The following is an 18,752-nucleotide window of genomic DNA, read 5'->3' on the forward strand; positions in this document are numbered from 1 at the left end:
CCGTGGAATATTATTCTGGTTAAAAAGGAAGGAAATTCTGCCACATGCTACAACATGGATGAACCTAGAAGACATTATGTTCAGTGAAATAAGCCAATCACAAAAGGACAAATATAAGTCTATTCATTTGAAGTACCTAAAATAGCCAAATTCATAGAGAAAAATTAGAATGAAGGTTGCCAGGGGCAGGGGGATGGGGAGTTGGTGTTTAATGGGGACAGAGTCTTCAGTCTGGGAGGCTGAAAACGTTCTGGGGATGGTGGTGACGGCTGCACAACAGTGTGACTGTACTTGACACTCCTGCACACTTAGACATGGTTAAGATGGTAAGTTTTATGTGTATTTTACCCAATTACAAATTTAAAAAGGGGTACACAGGGCCTGGCGCTGGGCACATAGAAGGCAAAAGAGGCCCCACTAGAAGGAAGGGAGCGGGCACCCCCGTCAGCTGCCCTTGCTGAGACAGTGGGTCCACTTCTGGCGGGTCACTGGGGCCCTGACTGCTCTTGCACAGGCCTGGGAGGCGGACAGTGGGCTCCAGGCGCCCTCTGGTGGCAGTGTGAGGAGTCAGCCTCAGCCCCACCTCCCACCAGTCTGGGGCCCCTGGCTCCCCACCCTCCTCCTCCCCCGGAAAATGGGCTAGTGTCCGTGGGTGCCTGGAAGGGGTTCCTAAAGGGTGTCCTAGTCTGGAAAGGACTGAGCTGTGGCCCCCTCAACACCAGGCTTCCCCTGCCTTCTGCCGCAGCTGATTCTTCAAGGGGCCCAATGGTGATGCTGTCACCCACAGAAGGCTGCCTCTCCTCACAGCTCCTGGCCCCACGCCAGTGGCATAAGCCATCGGAGGTCTGCCACCCACAAGACAGGGCGCCCAGAAGGCCACGCCTGGCCTTGCTTGCTGCTGGTGCAGGAGCAGATATGCTCAGTAAATAACCTGGAGAGTGAGTGCATGGATCGATGAATGATACCCCAAATCTCAGGTAACTCCCTCAACATCTGTGCTCGGTTTGGAGGCTCCTTCAGCCTTTGGAGTGCCCCCAGCTCCAGACCCTTCAGTGCCCTGACCCTCCAAAATGGGCCTCTCTGCATTTCCAGTCAAAACCCAAGTCCTGGCAGAGGACTGGAGCAGATGCTGGGACAAGGAGCAGTCCAAGTGAGCCCTGCCCTCCAGCAGGGGAGGCAACCCCACAGGGTAAGGGGCACAGATGAGGAGCACATGTGACCGAGGGGGGCGCTGGGCTGGTCCTGGGCCTGTGGGAGCAACACAAAGGCCAGACAGAGGCAATGGGGGTGGAGGGATGGGAAGAGTGCCCCAGGTCTGGATGGAGCTTAGGGCCAACCAGGGACAGGAAGCTGGCCAGTGGGAGGTGGAACTTGGCTTCGAGGGGACAGTGAGCCTAGCTCTTGAGGAAATGGTGAGAAAGCCCAAAAGGGTCAAGTTCTCCCAATTGCCCAAGACTTCCCACTTGGGCTCCCATTTCAGCAGAAGTGGGGGAGAGGGAGAGATGGGGGCTAAGCAGAGGCCAGCTCAGCCTTGCCCCGAGCTGAGTCTGTGGCCGCCCAGACCCCTGCAGCCAGGACCTCTTGAATGTGTGCTCTAGTTGGCCCAGGGCAGGGCACTGCACCCCTTGCGGGGGCTGGGAGCATGGGAGCAAAGGACAACGGGGACAGTTCCCACAACTGAGAGCCAAGGGTGCCAGGAAGCTGCCACCAAGTGACACGCTCCAGTGGTGCCCACCATGAACACTGGCCTGGAATGCTCCTGACCAGCCTGACCTAGGGAGCCCTAGGGTGCTGGAGTGACCAGCCCTCCCAGAGACCCCATCAGGGAGACAGTCATATCTGCCAACTCTTCCCGGCAGCCTGAGCTGGTTCCGCTTCACCTGCACACACCCCCACCTCCACTCCCAGGTGGAATCTGGCCTTGCCCACCTATGAGCCTGTATCTTGGGACACATGACAAGTTTCCTCCCTTGATGAGAAATCCACCCCCCTCCCCGCCCCACATACACCTTGCATCTTCTCTAGGAGCCAAAAACGCAGCTGCAGACTGATTTGCAGCTGAGCTAAAAATAACTGCCAGGCTCCAGCCAGGGCCCGGGAAAATATCCCATTGCTAGGAGACGTTACTGGGAGACCGCCATTGCTAGGCAACAGGGTTGCCATGGTGACAGCTGGGCCCTGAGTCATCCTCAGCCCCGGCTGCTCCACCCCCCTGCCCCTGGTGAGTCGGGCCTGCGTCCCAGGAGGAGGGAAGGCAGGAAGCAGAAGCTAGAAGCAGCAGAGAGGCCTGCTGCCCACCGCCCGCCACCCACAGCTGCCAGGGCCACCCCACGCTGCGAGGTTCTCACTTCTGTGGGCGCCCATCTGGCTTCGGTGGTGAGGACTGGCAAACACACTTGTGGCCTTCCCACCCCACATGGTTCCCTCCCCAGGCACTCTCGGGGCTCCTGCCTCTGGGTGGGGAGCAGAGGCAGTGAGGGGCCCAGTGTCCATGTGGCCCCACAGCTTCAGAGCAGGAAGCTTCAGAGCCGGCCTAATCACTAGGGAGCACGAGGCTCTCACCACCTGTGCTGCACTAGGATCTTCAGGGCAACCCCTTGGACCCCAGACTCATTTTCCAGGCAGGGAACTACTTGTCTGAGGCCCCATCCACAGAGAGGAGATTTGGGCCCAGGCATGTGGTTCCAGGGCACACATATCACCCCAGAACCCCCAAGGAAAGGCCTGAGGACCTCCTGTGAGGAGCTTCAGGGAGTTTTAGAGCCACTGCCCCAGGCCTCCAGAGCCATGAGGGTGACCTCCATGGTGAGAAGCCCCACTCCCTGATGTGACAGTGGCTCCCTCTCTCATAGCCTTCCAAGGTCTCAGATCCTCACCCCCTCATGCTCCAGAGCTGGAAAGCCCTTGCTGCCTGGACTGGGGAGACTCCTCCATGCCTAGGCATCAAGACAAGGGGTGCTCCAGTTGAGGGGTGAAGGTACTCCAAGTGAGGGGATGCTCCAGGTGAGGGGATGCTCCAGATGAGGGGTGCTCCAGGTGAGGGGATGATCTAGGTGAGGGACATGGTGCCCTCCTGGCCCTGGAGGGAGGCCAGTGTAGCTGAGACTCCAAGAGCTAGGGGCCAGGTACAGGGCAAGGCTGTGGGCTGGCAGTGCCAGAGACTCAGGGCTTTGCAGGCTTCAGCAAAGAGCAGAGGGAGCCCTGGGAGCATGGGGACCGCATCTGCACTGTAAAGTGACCCCCTGCACCTGGGAGAACAGGTGGGGGCAGAGGTGAGCGGGGCACAGGTGTTCAGGAGGCCCCCACAGAGTACGCATGTCCCTCTGAGCAAGAGCTCTTCGCTCAGATTCTCCCAAGGCAGGTGGCCTCTCAGGCCCCTTTGAGGGCATAGCTTGCTCTCTGCCTGGGGCCCTGGCACTGCTGAGGGGCAAGAGCCCCTCAAAGTGCAAAGTGAAGTCCTGCCTACCAGTCAGGGCACTGTCCACATCAGGTCCATGCCGACCCACGCATGCTCTCATGGGGTGGAGGCTGAGCACACACTGGACGTTACCCGATGGGTCAGACAACACTCTCCCGGTCACCCCGAAGTCTTCACGCACCCCCTGCCTGTCCCACCAAGCCTCCCCCTTTGATCAGTGTCAGCAGGATGGTGACTCTTAAGTCCCTGCCACACAGAAGAGCTGCCTTCACCCCCACCAGCGTCCCACACACAGCCAGAGTGGCACCCCCCAAACCAGCCAGGGACAGGCCAGGCTGCTCCCCCTCCACTGCCCTCACCTCACACCAGCCCCACTGGGTCCCGCTTCCTGTCAAAATGTTGCAAACAACAGCTGGTTTCATTTTCTGTTAAGGCTCTGGGGGGCGGGGGTGCTGCCTCTCTGCCCTGAGGCTCTTTCCCTGGTGTGAAAACCCAGCTTTGCTCTCCCCGCACCTGGTCCTTCTGCCTTCTCCACTCCCAGGAGGTCCCAGGATGGGCGATATTAGCCTCTGTCCTCTGCCCTGAGCCTGCTGGGAGGCCTGGCATCCCCAGTGGCCCAGACAGAGCCCTCCACACCCTCCCGCCAGACCCCACTGCCCCCCACCCAGCCTGCCCTATAGAGCTGCCACCACCGAGGCCTGCAACCCATTCCAGAGGGAACTTGCCTGGCTCCTTAGGCCTCAGGACCTTTGCACATCCCTTCCTGAACAACTTCGTCTGCCCTCTCACCCTTGGGGCACTCAGTTTAAGCGTCTTGTTCTCAGGAGCCCCACTCCCACCACCAACCTCGCGCGGTCACCATCACGTGACCCTCTTGAACGTTCACCGCACTCGTCACTCTCTGAAATGATCTACTGGTCTCTTGTTTCTCGGCTCTGCGGGTGTGCAACTGCGCTCCTCACTGAGGGAGGTTCCTGGGCCTGGCACCCCGCAGGTGCGCGGGAGATGCGAGGGCCGCTCAGGGGGCCTGGCCACCGGCTCCGCAAGAGGGGCCAGGAGGGGGAGGGTCGGACGGCCGGCGCCCAAAAGCTCGAGTCCTCTCCGCCCCGCAGGATTCGGGGTCCCCACAGCTCCGCAAAAGGCAGGGCTCGCTCCACCCGGCTCTCCCTTTGCGCGCCCGGCCCTTCCTTCGCCTTCCTCCCTCTCCCGCCCTCCCCTGCCCTCCTCTCCCCTCCCCGACCCGCCGTGCGCCAGGGTTTGTTATTGTGCGGGCGCCCGCGGCGAGGGGAAGCGGGGGTGAGGTCCGGGCTGGCGCGTGCCCGTGCACGCCGCCGCGGGAGCGCGCTCTGCGCGCGGTAAGGCGCGGCGGGGCTCAGCATCCTCAGCGCCCCCGCCCGGGCTCGCCAACCCGGATTGGCTACCGGCAACGGGGGCGCGCGAGGGAGCGGCGCGTAAGGCCGGGCGGGGGGCGGGCGCGGCGCCGCCGGCGGCCGGGGAGGAGCGCGGGGAGGAGGGCAGAGGAGGAGGGCGGGGAGGAGGAGGGAGAGGGGAGGGAGGAGGCGCCCGCCCGGCTCCCTGCAAAGCGGCCTTATTTATCTGGGCACAGCCTCAGCCTCCCTGGTGGGAGGCTCGGGGCGGCCGATCCTCTCCCACCCGGGAGCTCTTCTTCGAGGCGCGGCAGAGGGGGCCCGGCCAGGCCGGGCGCGGGGCGCGGCCGGGCCCTGCCTGCCAGACCAGCACCTCGGCCGCCTCCCCGCTTCGCCGGTGCCCATGCCGGGCTCCCCATGACGGGAGGACGCCCGGTGGACAGCGTGGCATGAGCCAGGAGCCCGGGCCCAGGTAAGGTGTGTGTGCCGGGCCAGGCTTACAGGGCGGGTAGGGGGCCGGGCCACAACACCGCGGAGGCCACAATGAGGACGACGCGGGGAGGGGGCTTGGGACAGCGTCGCCGCCACCCCCGGAGGGCTTACGTAACCGCAGCCCCTTCCCTGGCTGCTGCAGCTGGGCCTCCAGCCCTGCCAGGCCTTCCCGCAGCCCTTCACCCCAGTGGCTGGCCTGGTCGAGGCTCGATCCCCATGGCAACTGGACCAAGGCTGGGGGTCGGTGCCACGGTGCTGTGCCCCTGTGGAAGCCGAATTGCAGGACCCCAGTTGGGTTGGCTGGGTGAGGTCCTGGACCCCACTGCACTCTGGGCTCCCCACCCCAGCACCATTAGCCCCTGCCCCTGTGAGACAGGTGTTATATACAATTACACTCCAGGAGGAGCTTGTGAACGTGTGGCCCGGTGGCTGATCTGCCTCTGGACACCTGAACCTGGCCCTGTTTGGAGCTGCCACAGTGGGAAGACGAGGCGAAGGGAGGGGGCTGGCCACGTGCCTGGCTCTGGAGGAGGGGTTGGGCGATGTCCAAGGCTGAAGGGCCCCAGAAGGAGAACTGGGCACCCTGAGACTGCTGGGGGAGGGTCTTGTCCTTCTGGGAGTTTGAGTGGGTGGGGAGAGTCCCCACCCATGACCCCAGAAGGAGAGAAGGCCTGGTTGTTGGAGCCCAGTGGCCACTCCTCCAGCCCCTCCCAGCCTCTGCACAGGAAGCCTTCCCTCCACGGAGAGGGCAGACGCCACATGCTGCTTCACCTGCCGCCTCCGAGGGCCCACTGACCAGGGTCAGCTCAGGCCTCCCCGGGGCCACGTGGGGCATGGGGCCCTTTCTTCCAGCAGGCTCCTTTGAGAGATACTGGACAGCAGCCTTGGAGCAGAAGGCCTGAGCTAGCTCAGGACCCTGAGAGGTTTGGGGTCCCACAGGCCAGGGCAGAGGCCTGATGGAGACCCACTGGCTTGGCAGGAGGTGGCCATAGGGCTGGACCGAGTGCTATCTGGGGAGGAGGGAAATTCAAGCCCCAGTCATAAACACTGGCAGAGCAGGGAGGGCTGTTCAGCCCTCAGGGACCCCAGGATTCATCTGGCCCAGTGCCTGCCGCGTCCACAGCCTGGCCTGGCTCCCCCACCTCTACCACCCCTCGCCTTGGGAGGCCTATGGGCACCTCTAACGCTGGGGAGGTTCATGGGACAGATGCCACCCTGCAGCTCACACCCGCTTCCAGGGCACTTGCATGAGTCCTGTTTCCCACTGCTCAAAAGGAAACAAGTGGCCCCGAGGTCAGGGCACCTGGGACACTCAAGACAGCTGGGCCTCAGGCAGGCCTTCTCAGCCAGGGAGACACCTCACCTGGAGGTCGGGGAAGGGGTTCCTTGGCTGGCGCTGTCAGCTCTCCACAGCCCCCATCTTGTCACACGTGGGAGCTTGCTGCTGCGTCTCAGAGGGCTGGCTCAGGGGAAGAGCGACGGTGGCAGCAAAGGAAGCACTATGGGGTAAGTGGGTGGCCCAGAACCTTCCTTACCAGTGGCCCGGGAGGGGCCTTAGCCAGACCAGCTGCAGAGGGTGGGCTCAGGCCACATTCCTTCCCTTGGCAGTGTTTGAGGCACTAGATGCCCCAGGCCTAGGCCCTGTGGGGCTCAGGTCCTTCAGAGCAGAGAGGCCAAGATGAGGACTGAAGCCCAACACCCACCCCCGAGGCACCCGGCCCCACATGGCTGAGCTGCCCTGAGTTTGGCCTCAGGACTTGGTCTGCTGAGCACCGACTCAGGTCTCTCCTGAGGCCCACGTGCTCCCTTCCCAGAGCCCCCAGTGCACGGGTGGGGCAGCCCGCACCCCAGAAGCATCTCCGAGCTGGGGGCGGGAGGGGAGCGCTGCTGCTAGGACGTGTGCAAAGTGGCAGGGATGTGAATGTGCCTGAGTCACAGGGCTTGTCATGGAATTTGTCAGCCTGCGCTGTGTCCCCAATCCCAAACTATCCTAGTTGTCACCCCAGCCCCTGGGGCCAGCACTGCAGATCGACCTGATGTGAGTTTTTCTTGCTACCAATGCCCTGCCCAGCTCCATGGTCTTCAGCTAGCAGGGAGAACTGGTCAGTGCAGGTTCTACTGGGGCCGGGCCCCCCAGCATCCAGGGCACACTGCATTACGTGGGGGTATCAGGGATGGAGGAAGAGACCTCTGAGCTTAGGGCCATGAGGAGTGGGGGGTTTCCTGGGCATGAGCAATCTAAAAGAAGAGTGTGCCAGTGGTTGACATCAGCTTGCAGCCTCTGGAAGGAGCACAGGGGCATGACAGGGGCACGCTGGGAGAGACCCCAGCGGAGGGACCCAGGCTGGAAGGGCACAGGGACTGAAGCAGAACAGAGCAGAGAAAGGAGGCAGCAGCAGGCTGGTGGGGGCCCGGGACTGCCCTCTGGACCACCATGCCTGGCCTGAGTCTTGGGGTCAAATCCCAGCTTTGTACAACTTCTGAAAATTCACTCTCTGAGCCTCTCTCTCCCCACTTGTGGTCAGGCAGTGTTTGATGGGCTCAGACCAGCAGTGGGTGGAAGGGGGGGCACGTGGTGCTGGGAAGAGCAGAGCAGGACCAGGCTTCCCTCCCTTCTGGTGCTTCCTGTCCCCTGCCCCCCAGGTCTGGCCAGATTATGGGGAACAGGCAGCCAGCTTCCTTAACTCTGCAGCTCTCGGGGGTGGGGGGAACTCAGTCAAAAAGGAAACATGAGCCGTCCTCTTCCCAAAGGTCTGAATAACGGCAAGGCCCACCCCAAGCCCCAGGGTCTTGGGAGCCTTCTCAGGGACTCTGGCACCAACCCCTCCCTCCCCTATGGACACTGGCCTCTGTCACCAGGACTGACAAGCTGAGCTACAGCTTTTCCACTGACTGCCTTCCGTCCCGCCTCCTGGGCCTCTGTCAGCTGCACCCCTTTCTGCATGACCCTGATAAATGGACTGCCATTCTTTTCATTCAGCAAGCACTCAGAGGCCACTCAGTAGTCACGCTGTCTGTCCTCAAGGAGTCCCCAGCCAAGGAGAGGCAGACAGGTAGACGGTGATGATAATGCACGTGATGGCGGAGACTCTGGTTATGCTTCCCCGGTGCTGGGGGTCCCCCAGGGAGAGGCAGGGGCAGTGCTCACACTGAAGGATGGAAGAGAAGGAGCTGGCAGGGTTACGGAGCAGGGAGGCCTACTGAGCAAGCAGGGGGGCCAGCATGAGCCCAGGCAGAGAGGCGAGGGGAGGAGGAATGCAGGACAGAGGGTCTGGCTGAACTGTAGGGTCAGGACAAAAAGGGGCTAGAAGTGAGGCTGTGAGGTGGACTTGCTGAGTCTCGGGGCCCAGTGACCTGACTTGCAGGAGAGGCAGCTCCTTATGAAGCCCCAGCATGGCAATCTGCAGACCCTTAGCCTGGAAGCCACCAAGGTCTGGAGTCCTCCCGCGAGCCCCTGGGACCCCCCCATGCTTCACATGAGTCTGCTGGGGAAACACAGAGGCATGGTTAGCTCTCCCAAGTGGCACCCTGATCCAGCTCTGGCTCAGGCTGACGAGGACAAGACAACTAAAGTAGTGACCATCACCTCCCTCCTTCTGGGGTGAACCCAGGACCCTCGAGCCCCTGCAGCCTATCCCAGGAGGAGGCCTCCCCCAGAACTCCACTCCACACAGAGACACAACACACCAGGGGCTGAGGCTAAGAATAGTGCAAGCCTGACCATCTTATTTTAAAAGCCTCTTTTCCTGGCGTTAGCTTCTCGTGCTTATCCCTAAAGGGGAAGTAGTCCCCAGCGGACTGGCAGCTGCCCCTGCCCCATCCTGGCAGGAAAATCCAAGCAGGTCCTCCTAGCCCCACTGGGGGCAGCGGGGGCAGGTACCAAGAAGGTGGGAGGCTCTGCAACCCGTCTGGCTGGGGGGGTGGGGCCAGGGTCAGGGCCAGGCAGAGGGGCCCTCATCCCAGCCCCCCAGGGACCTCTTGCCTAACTGGCAGGCAGACCCATTTCCAAAGTGAACAGTGAGCATTCTCCCAAAGCCCTGACCCCTGGGCTAATGTGTGGCTGTTTCTAGTTTTCAGCTAAAGAGCCAGGGCTCAGGCTGGGTGAGAGGCTTAAGGATGAGGAGCAGCTGGAGCACAGGAAGACCGTGGACAAGGCTGGGGAGCAGCAGGGCCGCCTCTGTGGGAAGGCAGCTCCAACCCAGGGCATATATGGGGGGGGGTGCTGACCAACAGGCTGACCAGTGCCTTCTGGCCGGGGATGGGGTGTGGGATGAGGGGCAGTCAGGCCTTGGACACGCCCCACAGGCTGCTGCGGGCCATCTTTGGCATGGCCCCTCCCTCCTGTGGACTCTTCCATGGGCCAGTTCCACCCTGAGGTCTGGAGGGTGGGGATGGGACTGTGGGTGTATGCAAATGTGAGCTCCTGTGGGGGACGGGAAGGGAGCCCCGCAGATGCCCGGGGCATACACGTGATCCCCCCAACTCAGGCGCTCCACGTGCACACCCATGGCTGGGAGAATTTTCAACCTAAATCGGCACTGCTCTTGAGTTATTTCTCCCCTGGTGCCGCCTCCGCCGCCTCCTCCTCCGGATCTTAGCCGAGCGGGCGTCTCCTCCCCCCGCCCCACACCCCAAGCCTCCAGGGCCCCTCCCAGCTCCAGCTGAACTGGGTTTGCCGGGCCGTACCCCTCCCTACCCCACCCCGCCGCTGTCCGTGGTGGAGCGGGCCGGGACTGGCCTGGCCTCCTAGCCCGCGCGAGGCGGCGGGAGGGGCGCTGTCCATGGTGCTGCCTCCGGGCGTCAGGCCGGCCGCGCCGGCTCTGCAGAAAGCCGGCGTGCCCTGCTCTGGGGACACAGAAGGTATTCAGGCTGGGGCTACCCCTCTGTACCCAGCACAAACCGCAGGAGGGAGTTGCCAGGATAGCCTCTCCACTGGCCCCAGTAGTGGGGCAGGGGCAATTGTGGGCTTCATCCTGTCCCCCATGAGGCACTGCTGTCCCAGGATGGTCCCCTCCTATGTACTGGCATTAAGCGATATCGGGCAGCCCTCATGTCAGGCCACTCCTGCCACTGTGGGCCAACTGTACCTCCCGGGAACCTCCGGTTCCTAATCTGAAAACGGTGGTAACAGTAGTGCTTTCCCCTGTGCCCCCCACCCAGGCTGCTGTAAGGTTGAAATACACAATTATCCCAGTGGGCATTCAGCAAATGTTGTCAGGGATGTCGTGTATCAGCCAGTGTGAGGCTGCTACTACCCGGTCATGAGCTGTAGTGAAGGGGCAGCCAAGGTGTGGGAGCCTCCTCGGGGGAGGGAGGCCCTGGGGTGGACTGCCAGCCTGAAAGTTCATGGCTACTAGGGCAGGAAGGCCTTTGGACCCAAAGCTGGTTGGCAGCCATGAGGGCCACATGTTACAGTAAGACCCTTGGACCCAGCCCAGGATGCACCCCCTCCCCAGGTGTGGAATACTGGCAAGTGTTGTCCTGTCCAGGGCTTGGACGCCAGTGGAGGGTGTGGTACTGGGAAAAGCAGGGCAGGACCACTGGCTCCCCTCCCTCCTGGGGGCTCCTGTCCGCTCACCCTTTGGCCAGCAAGCTCACTATGAGCCATGCACTGCACGTAGTCCTTGTCACATGCTGTCCCGTGGGGCAGTATCGTCACTTCCCAGGCTTTGAAGTGAGGAAAGTGAGGTTTGGGGAAGGAAGTGGCTCCCCAAAGCCACATAGCCAGAGTGGGGTGAGCCACTGGGTATGCTACCTCCTCGCTGAATGTCTGAGGTGGGGATGGGCAGGAGATCTGGAATGTGGGACAGATGGTAGCGCTGTGGGGGTCCTGCTGCCCCTTCTCTCCAGGGTCGTCTGTGCCCAGTGCCCTCTGCCACCCATTCACAGCCTTGGAGGCCTGAGGAGGGGAGCTGGGGGTTGGTCTCAGCCCCCACCCTGTGGGAAGCTCCCTACACATAGCCTTCCACAGCCAGCTCAGTGTCCATGTCTTGGCTCCACCACTTACTATGACCTCAGGCAAGCAACTCATGCTGCCTCAGCCATGATTTCCTCATCTGTACAGTGGGTACAGTCATCACATCATCGTCCTCAGTGGGTTGAGTGGAGGATTAAAGAAACAGTATGTGTGCAGGGCTCACTGTGCTGGCATCACGGTAAGCACCCTGGGAAGACACCTGCCCTTTCTCTCGGTAGATTCTGAGCCACAGAACCTCCTGTAGCCACTGAGATTCTCAGAGGCTGGTATGTGAGTCTCAGATGGCTTACTCAAACCACTCCAGACAGCTACGCTGGCACCCCATAGAGGAGTGGCCAGAGAATGCCCCAAACCCTCAGTTCCCCAGCCCCTGTCCAGCAGAGGCAGGCCTGGCAGACATTGATGGTGAGCAGCAAAGGTAAAGGGAGCAGTCATGGGCGAATGTCCCTCCATCTCTGTTCTGTCATCTGTAAAATGGAAGCCATAGTGCCTAGGTATCGAAAAGCTCTGTGAGTGGGTGGAGGTTGAGCTCAGTGCATACAGTAGGTGCTCAAGGAGTGTCGTGGTCATGACCAGCCCTGCCTTCCTGTAACTGCTCAGTCAGGGAGGGAGGGACTTACACTCAGATCCTTTCTGTTGGGTGGTTCTGGGAATGGCATGGGAGGGGACGCCCATAGATGGAAAGGAGTTCAGTTCTGCCCTGGCAGCAGACTCACTACCCTCTCTCCTGGACACTGTCTGCAGACCGAGCGAGGAAGATGTCGAGCCCGGGCGTCGACGGCGACCCCAAGCCTCCATGCTTGCCTCGCAATGGCCTGGTGAAGCTGCCAGGCCAGCCGAACGGCCTGGGCACAGCCAGCATCACCAAGGGCACGCCGGCTGCCAAGAACCGCCCCTGCCAGCCACCCCCGCCCACCCTCCCACCACCCAGCCTGGCTGCCCCACCGCCCCGGGCTGCTCTGGCCGGGGGCCTGTGCCCCCAGGCAGGGCTCCCCCTTGGTGGACCAGCCTTAGCCCCAGTGCCCGGGCCCCCAGTAGAGCGGCCGCCACTGGCCACAGACGAGAAGATCCTCAATGGCCTCTTCTGGTACTTCTCAGCTTGCGAGAGGTGCGTGCTGGCCCAGGTGTGCAAGGCCTGGAGGCGTGTGCTCTACCAGCCCAAGTTCTGGGCGGGCCTCACGCCTGTGCTGCATGCCAAGGAGCTCTACACAGTTCTGCCTGGAGGTGAGAAGGAGTTCGTGAACCTGCAGGGCTTCGCAGCACGTGGCTTTGAGGGTTTCTGCCTGGTCGGTGTCTCTGACCTGGACATCTGTGAGTTCATCGACAACTATGCCCTCTCCAAGAAGGGTGTCAAGGCCATGAGCCTCAAGCGCTCCACCATCACTGATGCCGGCCTGGAGGTGCGCACCACCACTGGCCCAGAAGGGCAGGGATGGGGGGCAGGGCCAGGCAGCAGCCACTCAGCACATGTGGGGGGAGTAGGAAGAAGCTTGGGCACACAAGCAGCAAAGCAGCCGAGGGTGGGGTCGGTGTCCTGAGGAGGAGTGTAGCTCTGGGGTGGGGGGAGCAGGACTGGCTACATAATTTGGGGGACCAAAATGAAAATTCGGGTTCCTTGTTCAAAGATGACTAAGAATTTCAAGACAGCAACAGCAAAGCAGTCAATTAAATGCGAGGCCATGCATGCCCAAGAAGCTCACATTGGGTAGGGAAGATGCTGGAGGAGGTGGGAGAAACAGGCAAAGGTCAGAGGAGCAGCTGTGGAGGCAGCCCCTTCCCCGGGACCTGGACTCTTAACATCACATCATTAACACCTATGGCTCTGAGCACCTGCTCTGGCCAGGCCCTGGACTCCCAGGCCCCCTGTGCCCTGCCTCCTCTTTTAGATGTTGTTCAAGTGTAACGAACACACTGTAAAGTGCACTTGTCAGAATACAGCTTGATGCATGTTTACACCATATACACGCTTAAAAACACAGCTTCCTGCCCCTCGGTGGGCTCCTTCTGCTCTGTCTCCTACCATCCTCACCACGCCCTGGGGGAAGGGGTGTGTCTGGGGAAAACGTGGTAGGGTTGCACCCTGGCGAGGGGGAGGTCGGGGCCTCCTGACCCCGCGCCTGCCCGCCCTCAGGTGATGCTGGAGCAGATGCAGGGTGTCGTGCGCCTCGAGCTGTCAGGCTGCAACGACTTCACCGAAGCTGGGCTGTGGTCCAGCCTGAGCGCGCGCATCACCTCGCTAAGTGTGAGCGACTGCATCAACGTGGCCGACGACGCCATCGCGGCTATCTCTCAGCTGCTGCCCAACCTGGCTGAGCTGAGCTTGCAGGCCTACCACGTGACGGACACAGCACTGGCCTACTTCACGGCACGCCAGGGCCACAGCACGCACACGCTGCGCCTGCTCTCCTGCTGGGAGATCACCAACCACGGCGTGGTCAACGTGGTGCACAGCCTGCCCAACCTCACCGCACTCAGCCTCTCTGGCTGCTCCAAGGTCACCGACGATGGTGTCGAGCTTGTGGCCGAGAACCTACGCAAGCTACGCAGCCTCGACCTCTCGTGGTGCCCACGCATCACCGACATGGCGCTCGAGTACGTGGCCTGCGACCTGCACCGCCTGGAGGAGCTCGTGCTGGACAGGTGTGCGCGTCCCCCACCCCGGGGCCTTGGAGGGCAGGGCTGGGCGAGGCCTGCCGGACCTCTAAGCAGGGAGCCTAGTGGACTAGTGGACAGGCCTATAGCTAGAGTAGGGCTGCAGCAAGGGGGGGGCGGGGCCCTCATAAGAGGCCTGCCTAGTGTGGGCTATAACACGAGAGCAGGGCTGAGCTATGTCCCGCCAGTAGGGAATACCACCGAGGGGTCAGGTGGGGGCGGAGCCTGGTGGGGCGGGGCTATGGAAAGGGCTGGGCATGTTGGGGCAGGAGGGGAGTTCACGACCGGGACACTTCGGGAAAAGGAGGAAGGGGTCGGGTGTTTTGAAGGTGGGCAGCCTCCTTCTGTTGCGACCACAGGTGTGTACGCATTACGGACACTGGCCTCAGCTATTTGTCCACCATGTCGTCCCTTCGCAGCCTCTACCTGCGATGGTGCTGCCAGGTATCAGCCCTCCATGCCTCCAGAGATTGGGGAGTAGGCAGGGGAGGTGGGGGGCACGGGGAAAGCCTCCACCCAGACAAGCCGCTGGCCTGCACCCGGCCCGCTCAGATCCTGTAATGAAGTCTGGGATCCCTCCACACCCAAGCGGCCGACGTAAGCGAAGCGCAAAGAGTCCCCAGGGCCTCACCGACTCCGTGGGGAACTGAGAACCCCCGTTTTGAACCCACCCCCTGCCCCCTATGGCCTGACCCCAGGAGTGGGGCTCCCTCGGGGCGCGAACGGAAATAGTTAACTCGCCCCGCCTTCCCGCCCAGGTGCAGGACTTCGGGCTGAAGCACCTCCTGGCCATGAGGAGTTTGCGTCTCTTGTCTCTGGCAGGTGAGACCCCCCCCCCCCCACGCCGTCCTCCTGGGCAGTGACCACCCACCCCCATTAGTCCGACTCCGCCAGCCCTGCCGGGTCCCCTGTGCAGACCCATACCTGGTGCTGACTCGCTGCGTCCCAAGTCCCAGTCAGAAGGCGGAGACGCCGGGCAAAGTTTAGCCCGGCCTGCTCCTGCCCGGCCCCCGAGCTCCCTCCCCCCAGCCCCGCCCTCCGGAGCCCTCGGGCCGCGCCCACTCAGCCGCCGCCCCGCCTCCCGCCCGACGCAGGCTGCCCGCTGCTGACCGCCACCGGGCTATCGGGCCTGGTGCAGCTGCAGGAGCTGGAGGAGCTGGAGCTGACCAACTGCCCTGGGGCTACCCCCGAGCTCTTCAAGTACTTTTCGCAGCACCTGCCCCGCTGCCTCGTCGTCGAGTAGCGCAGGGCCTTCCCGCCTCTCGGCCCCTCGCTCTCCTCCCGGCCCCGCCTCGAGCAGGGAGGGCGGTGGGCGGGCCAGCCCCGCGCACGCACGCACGCTCGGGGAATTTGTGCATGCCCCTCGCACCCGCAACTGCACGCCCGCCCTCCACCACGCCACAGCCGCAGCCATCCTTTGCCCGCCCGCTGGGTGCGGGGGGCTGGGGCTCGGTCCTGCGGGCGCTTTGAGCTCGTCAGACGGCCGCCCCTACCGCCTTCCCCGCCACACCCCTCTCTGTCTCCCCGCTGTCCCCCCCACCCCTGGCAGGGCCCAGGGGGATTGAGGGGAGCTGGGTCCCCTCAGGACACGGGGGCCCGGAAGAGACCCCAGGGCTTCCCGCATTTTCCACTGCACCGCGCCTGGAGCCCTCCGAGGGGTGCGAGGGGAAACAGGCCGCCGCCAAAGCCATGGCCCGCCCAGGAGCCCAAGTCCCACCCGCCCTTCCCCCACCTCATACCAGCCTGACCCCAGCGACCTCCCCTCTTCTTTGCCGCTGTGTGAGACAGGCCGTGCTCGCCCCACCCCCATACACAGGCCTAAGGTCCTTGGGCCCTGGCCAGGCTAGGGCAGAACTGGATTAGGAGAGGGACCGCTGGGCTGACAGTGACCCTGGCATAATCAACATTAGCCCAGCTGGCTCCAGTCCACCTCAACCCAGGGGTGGTAGAGCTACCTGGAGAGACCTGAAGCTGGAGCGACCATCTGGGCCTGCAGGCCTTGGGAGCAGTCCTGGCTGGACCCTGCCCCGCAGCCCCTGTAGCCAGCTGGGCCCAGGCCCCTCAGCATCACACTTCACCCAGGGCAGGTATCCGTCAGGTGGAAGCTGGGAAAGGGGGCCCCAGCCAGCGGCTCCGATCTTCCAGTGGCCAGCTCACCCTCAACACCCAAAGGAGGGAGGGCTCCTTTCTAGCCTCACACCCCTCCCCAGCTTCCCAAACTTCTACTTGCCCACATGGGTTCACCGTGTTCTGTCCAATCCCAAGATATTGGGAGGTCCCGGGGGTGCTGGCACATCTTGGCAATTACTGAGGAGGGGGCTGGGACCCCTTTCCATCCCAACCTTGAGCCCCAGGACATACAGCACCCACATCCAATCTTGGGACACTCCCCCCACCCCCCCATCCGGTTGGAAGAGAGTAACCAGTTTCCAGAGAGCCAGAGAGTGAGAGAGAGAGAGAGAGAGAGAAAGAGCGAGCGAGAGATGCTGTTGAAGAGAAACAGTTCAACAGCCCAAAGATTTCCCTGCCCCTGGAGCGCTGGCCAGAGGCTCCAGGGCTGAGGTGGTCAGGAGCCAGTTTCTTCAGCCCCTCCTCCCCACAGCTCCCTAGTGGGGAGGGGCAGCTGTCCATTTGTCCAAAGTATTAATGCAACTGAAGCTGTGATATTTCCAACGACTGTAGGAGGAAAAATTAGGGGGAGAGAGGAAAACAAAACCAACCAACCCCTAAAATCATTTTCTTATTGTACATACGACCTCATTCTCCTGTATATGCGGAAGATATAACCTTATATTTGGTAAGTGTTTCTTGTGCTATTTTATCACGTGACCTGTTTATAAAAATATATATTAAAAAAGTTGTAAAAACACATGTCTGATTTGGTTTTAGGTCATGACGCCATGGTGGGGGGAAGGTGTATCTGTCCTGAGTGGCCCAAGTCTGAATTTTTGTGCACCTCTCAACTCATCAGACTTACTGGTTCTTTCAACAAACGTGCAGAGGCTGGTAACACTGTGCCAGACTGGAAACCCAGCAGCGACCAACAGAAGGTCCCTAACCTCTCACTGCTTCAGAGGGGGAGAGACACTAAAATTATTACACATAACATTCCCTCCAAAATATCTAGGATCTAGCCTATCCTTCCAGAAGGGCAAAAATGAGGCCTGTTTCAGGCACAGGGTAACTAAGGATAGGAATGGGTCAGGGATATCCTAAAACGGGTCCACAACACCCCCCCACCCCCGGCTGCACAGCAGAAGGTGAGCGGCAGGCGAGCAAGCGAAGCTTCATCTGCCGCTCCCCATCGATTGCATTACCACCTGAACCATCGCTCACATTACCGCCTGAACCTCCCCAGCCACCCCCGTCCCACGTCCGTGGAAAAATTGGCTTCCACGAAACTGGTCCCTGGTACCAAAAAGGTTGGGGACCGCTGTCCTAAAAGATCACACAGTGCAGCACGGACAGACCAGGGCTCATACCCAGGAGAGAAAGGCAGGCTCACAGAGTCACTGATTGAGCCGAGCCGCTTGTCTGAACAGGTCGGGTCAGGCACTCGAGCTCTTGGAGACAGAGACAGATGTGATCTCTGCCTGGTTGAGTTCACACTCGTGTGCAACAGATGACAACCAGTATACAAAGGAATGGGTTGTGACAAGCGCTGTGGAGGTGACAGTGGAGAGGTCACGTTAGATGGGGTGGCCAGGGAAGGCCTCCAAGAACGTGACATGTAAGCTGAACTCTGAAGGAGAAGGAGATCCCTTCTGGAGAGGACAGCGGGCGAAAACGTGCGATGGCCACGAGGCAGGGAAGAGCTCGCCCAGCTGGAAGAAGGGCTAGAAGCTGCCGTGGCTGGAGGTGCGCGGAGAGAGGAAGAGGCCGGGAGTTTGGGATTTACTCACAGCGCGGTGGGGACTTATGGGGGACCTAAGGCCAAAGAGTGGTACCTGACTGCTGTGCGGGGTTCAGATCAGGGGAAACGAGGAACCCAGGGAGAGCCGTTAGAAGGCTGCTCTTGGGGTCCCGGGGAGGGCGAGAAAGGAGGCGGAGACGATGGAGGGATTCAGGACTAGTTTAGGGATGCCTGGACTTGCTGATGGACCTTGGGGCAGAGATGAGCATTAGCATTAAAATACTGCAATAGGGGCTTCCCTGGTGGCGCAGTGGTTGAGAGTCCGCCTGCCGATGCAGTGGACACGGGTTCGTGCCCCGGTCCGGGAAGATCCCACATGCCACGGAGCGGCTGGGCCCGTGAGCCATGGCCGCTGCCTGCGCGTCCGGAGCCTGTGCTCCGCAAAGGGAGAGGCCACAACAGTGAGAGGCCCCTGTACCGCAAAAAAAAAAAAAAAAAAAAAAGTGATTAAAAAAAACCCCACCACCACTCGAGGCGGAACCGGGGGAGCCCCTCTACCCCTAGTCCCGGTCAACCCCTCCGCCTCCACCAGCGTAGCTCCCGGATCCGGAACTTTTGTAGTGTGGGCACCCGCCTCCGGCGAGGGGCTGGCAAGAAAAGGACCACGTCCGGCGGGGGGGCAGGAAAGAGACGGGCTGCTTCCGGCGCGGCGGTTCCTCCCCGGCCCGGCAATTTTAGGAAATGGTTCGGGTGCTCTCGGAAGGAGAGACTTCTCCGTTCGGCTAGCTCTGTTCCCGCTGCCTCCGCTCGCCCGCAACCTCCGCGCCGCCAGCCTCTCCTGCCTCCGGTATCGCCAGACCCCCCCAGGCTCCTTAAACAGCTCGGTCCTTGAAGTCCCTCTGTGTCCCTCGCGCCTTTATAGCCTGTGTTCTCCGGGTTCCTCTATCCTTCTGCCCGCCTTCCAGAGGCCGACTTTGCGGACGGTGGGAACCA

General features: G+C 61.7%; 1 protein-coding gene across 1 annotated transcript; it reads left to right on the plus strand.

The window, feature by feature from the left end:
- Window positions 1-12,012: 12,012 nt before the first annotated feature.
- On the plus strand, window positions 12,013-15,149 carry FBXL16 (F-box and leucine rich repeat protein 16; the record flags this gene model as incomplete). The annotated part of the gene is made up of 5 exons (XM_082856572.1): window positions 12,013-12,654; window positions 13,386-13,894; window positions 14,266-14,350; window positions 14,665-14,728; window positions 15,001-15,149. The coding sequence occupies 5 exons, from the start codon at window positions 12,013-12,015 to the stop codon at window positions 15,147-15,149; spliced, it is 1,449 nt and encodes a 482-aa protein (XP_082712698.1).
- Window positions 15,150-18,752: the final 3,603 nt, after the last annotated feature.

Source organism: Leucopleurus acutus (genome assembly GCF_964270905.1).
Source record: "Leucopleurus acutus genome assembly, chromosome: 16".
Lineage (NCBI taxonomy): Eukaryota > Metazoa > Chordata > Mammalia > Artiodactyla > Delphinidae > Leucopleurus > Leucopleurus acutus.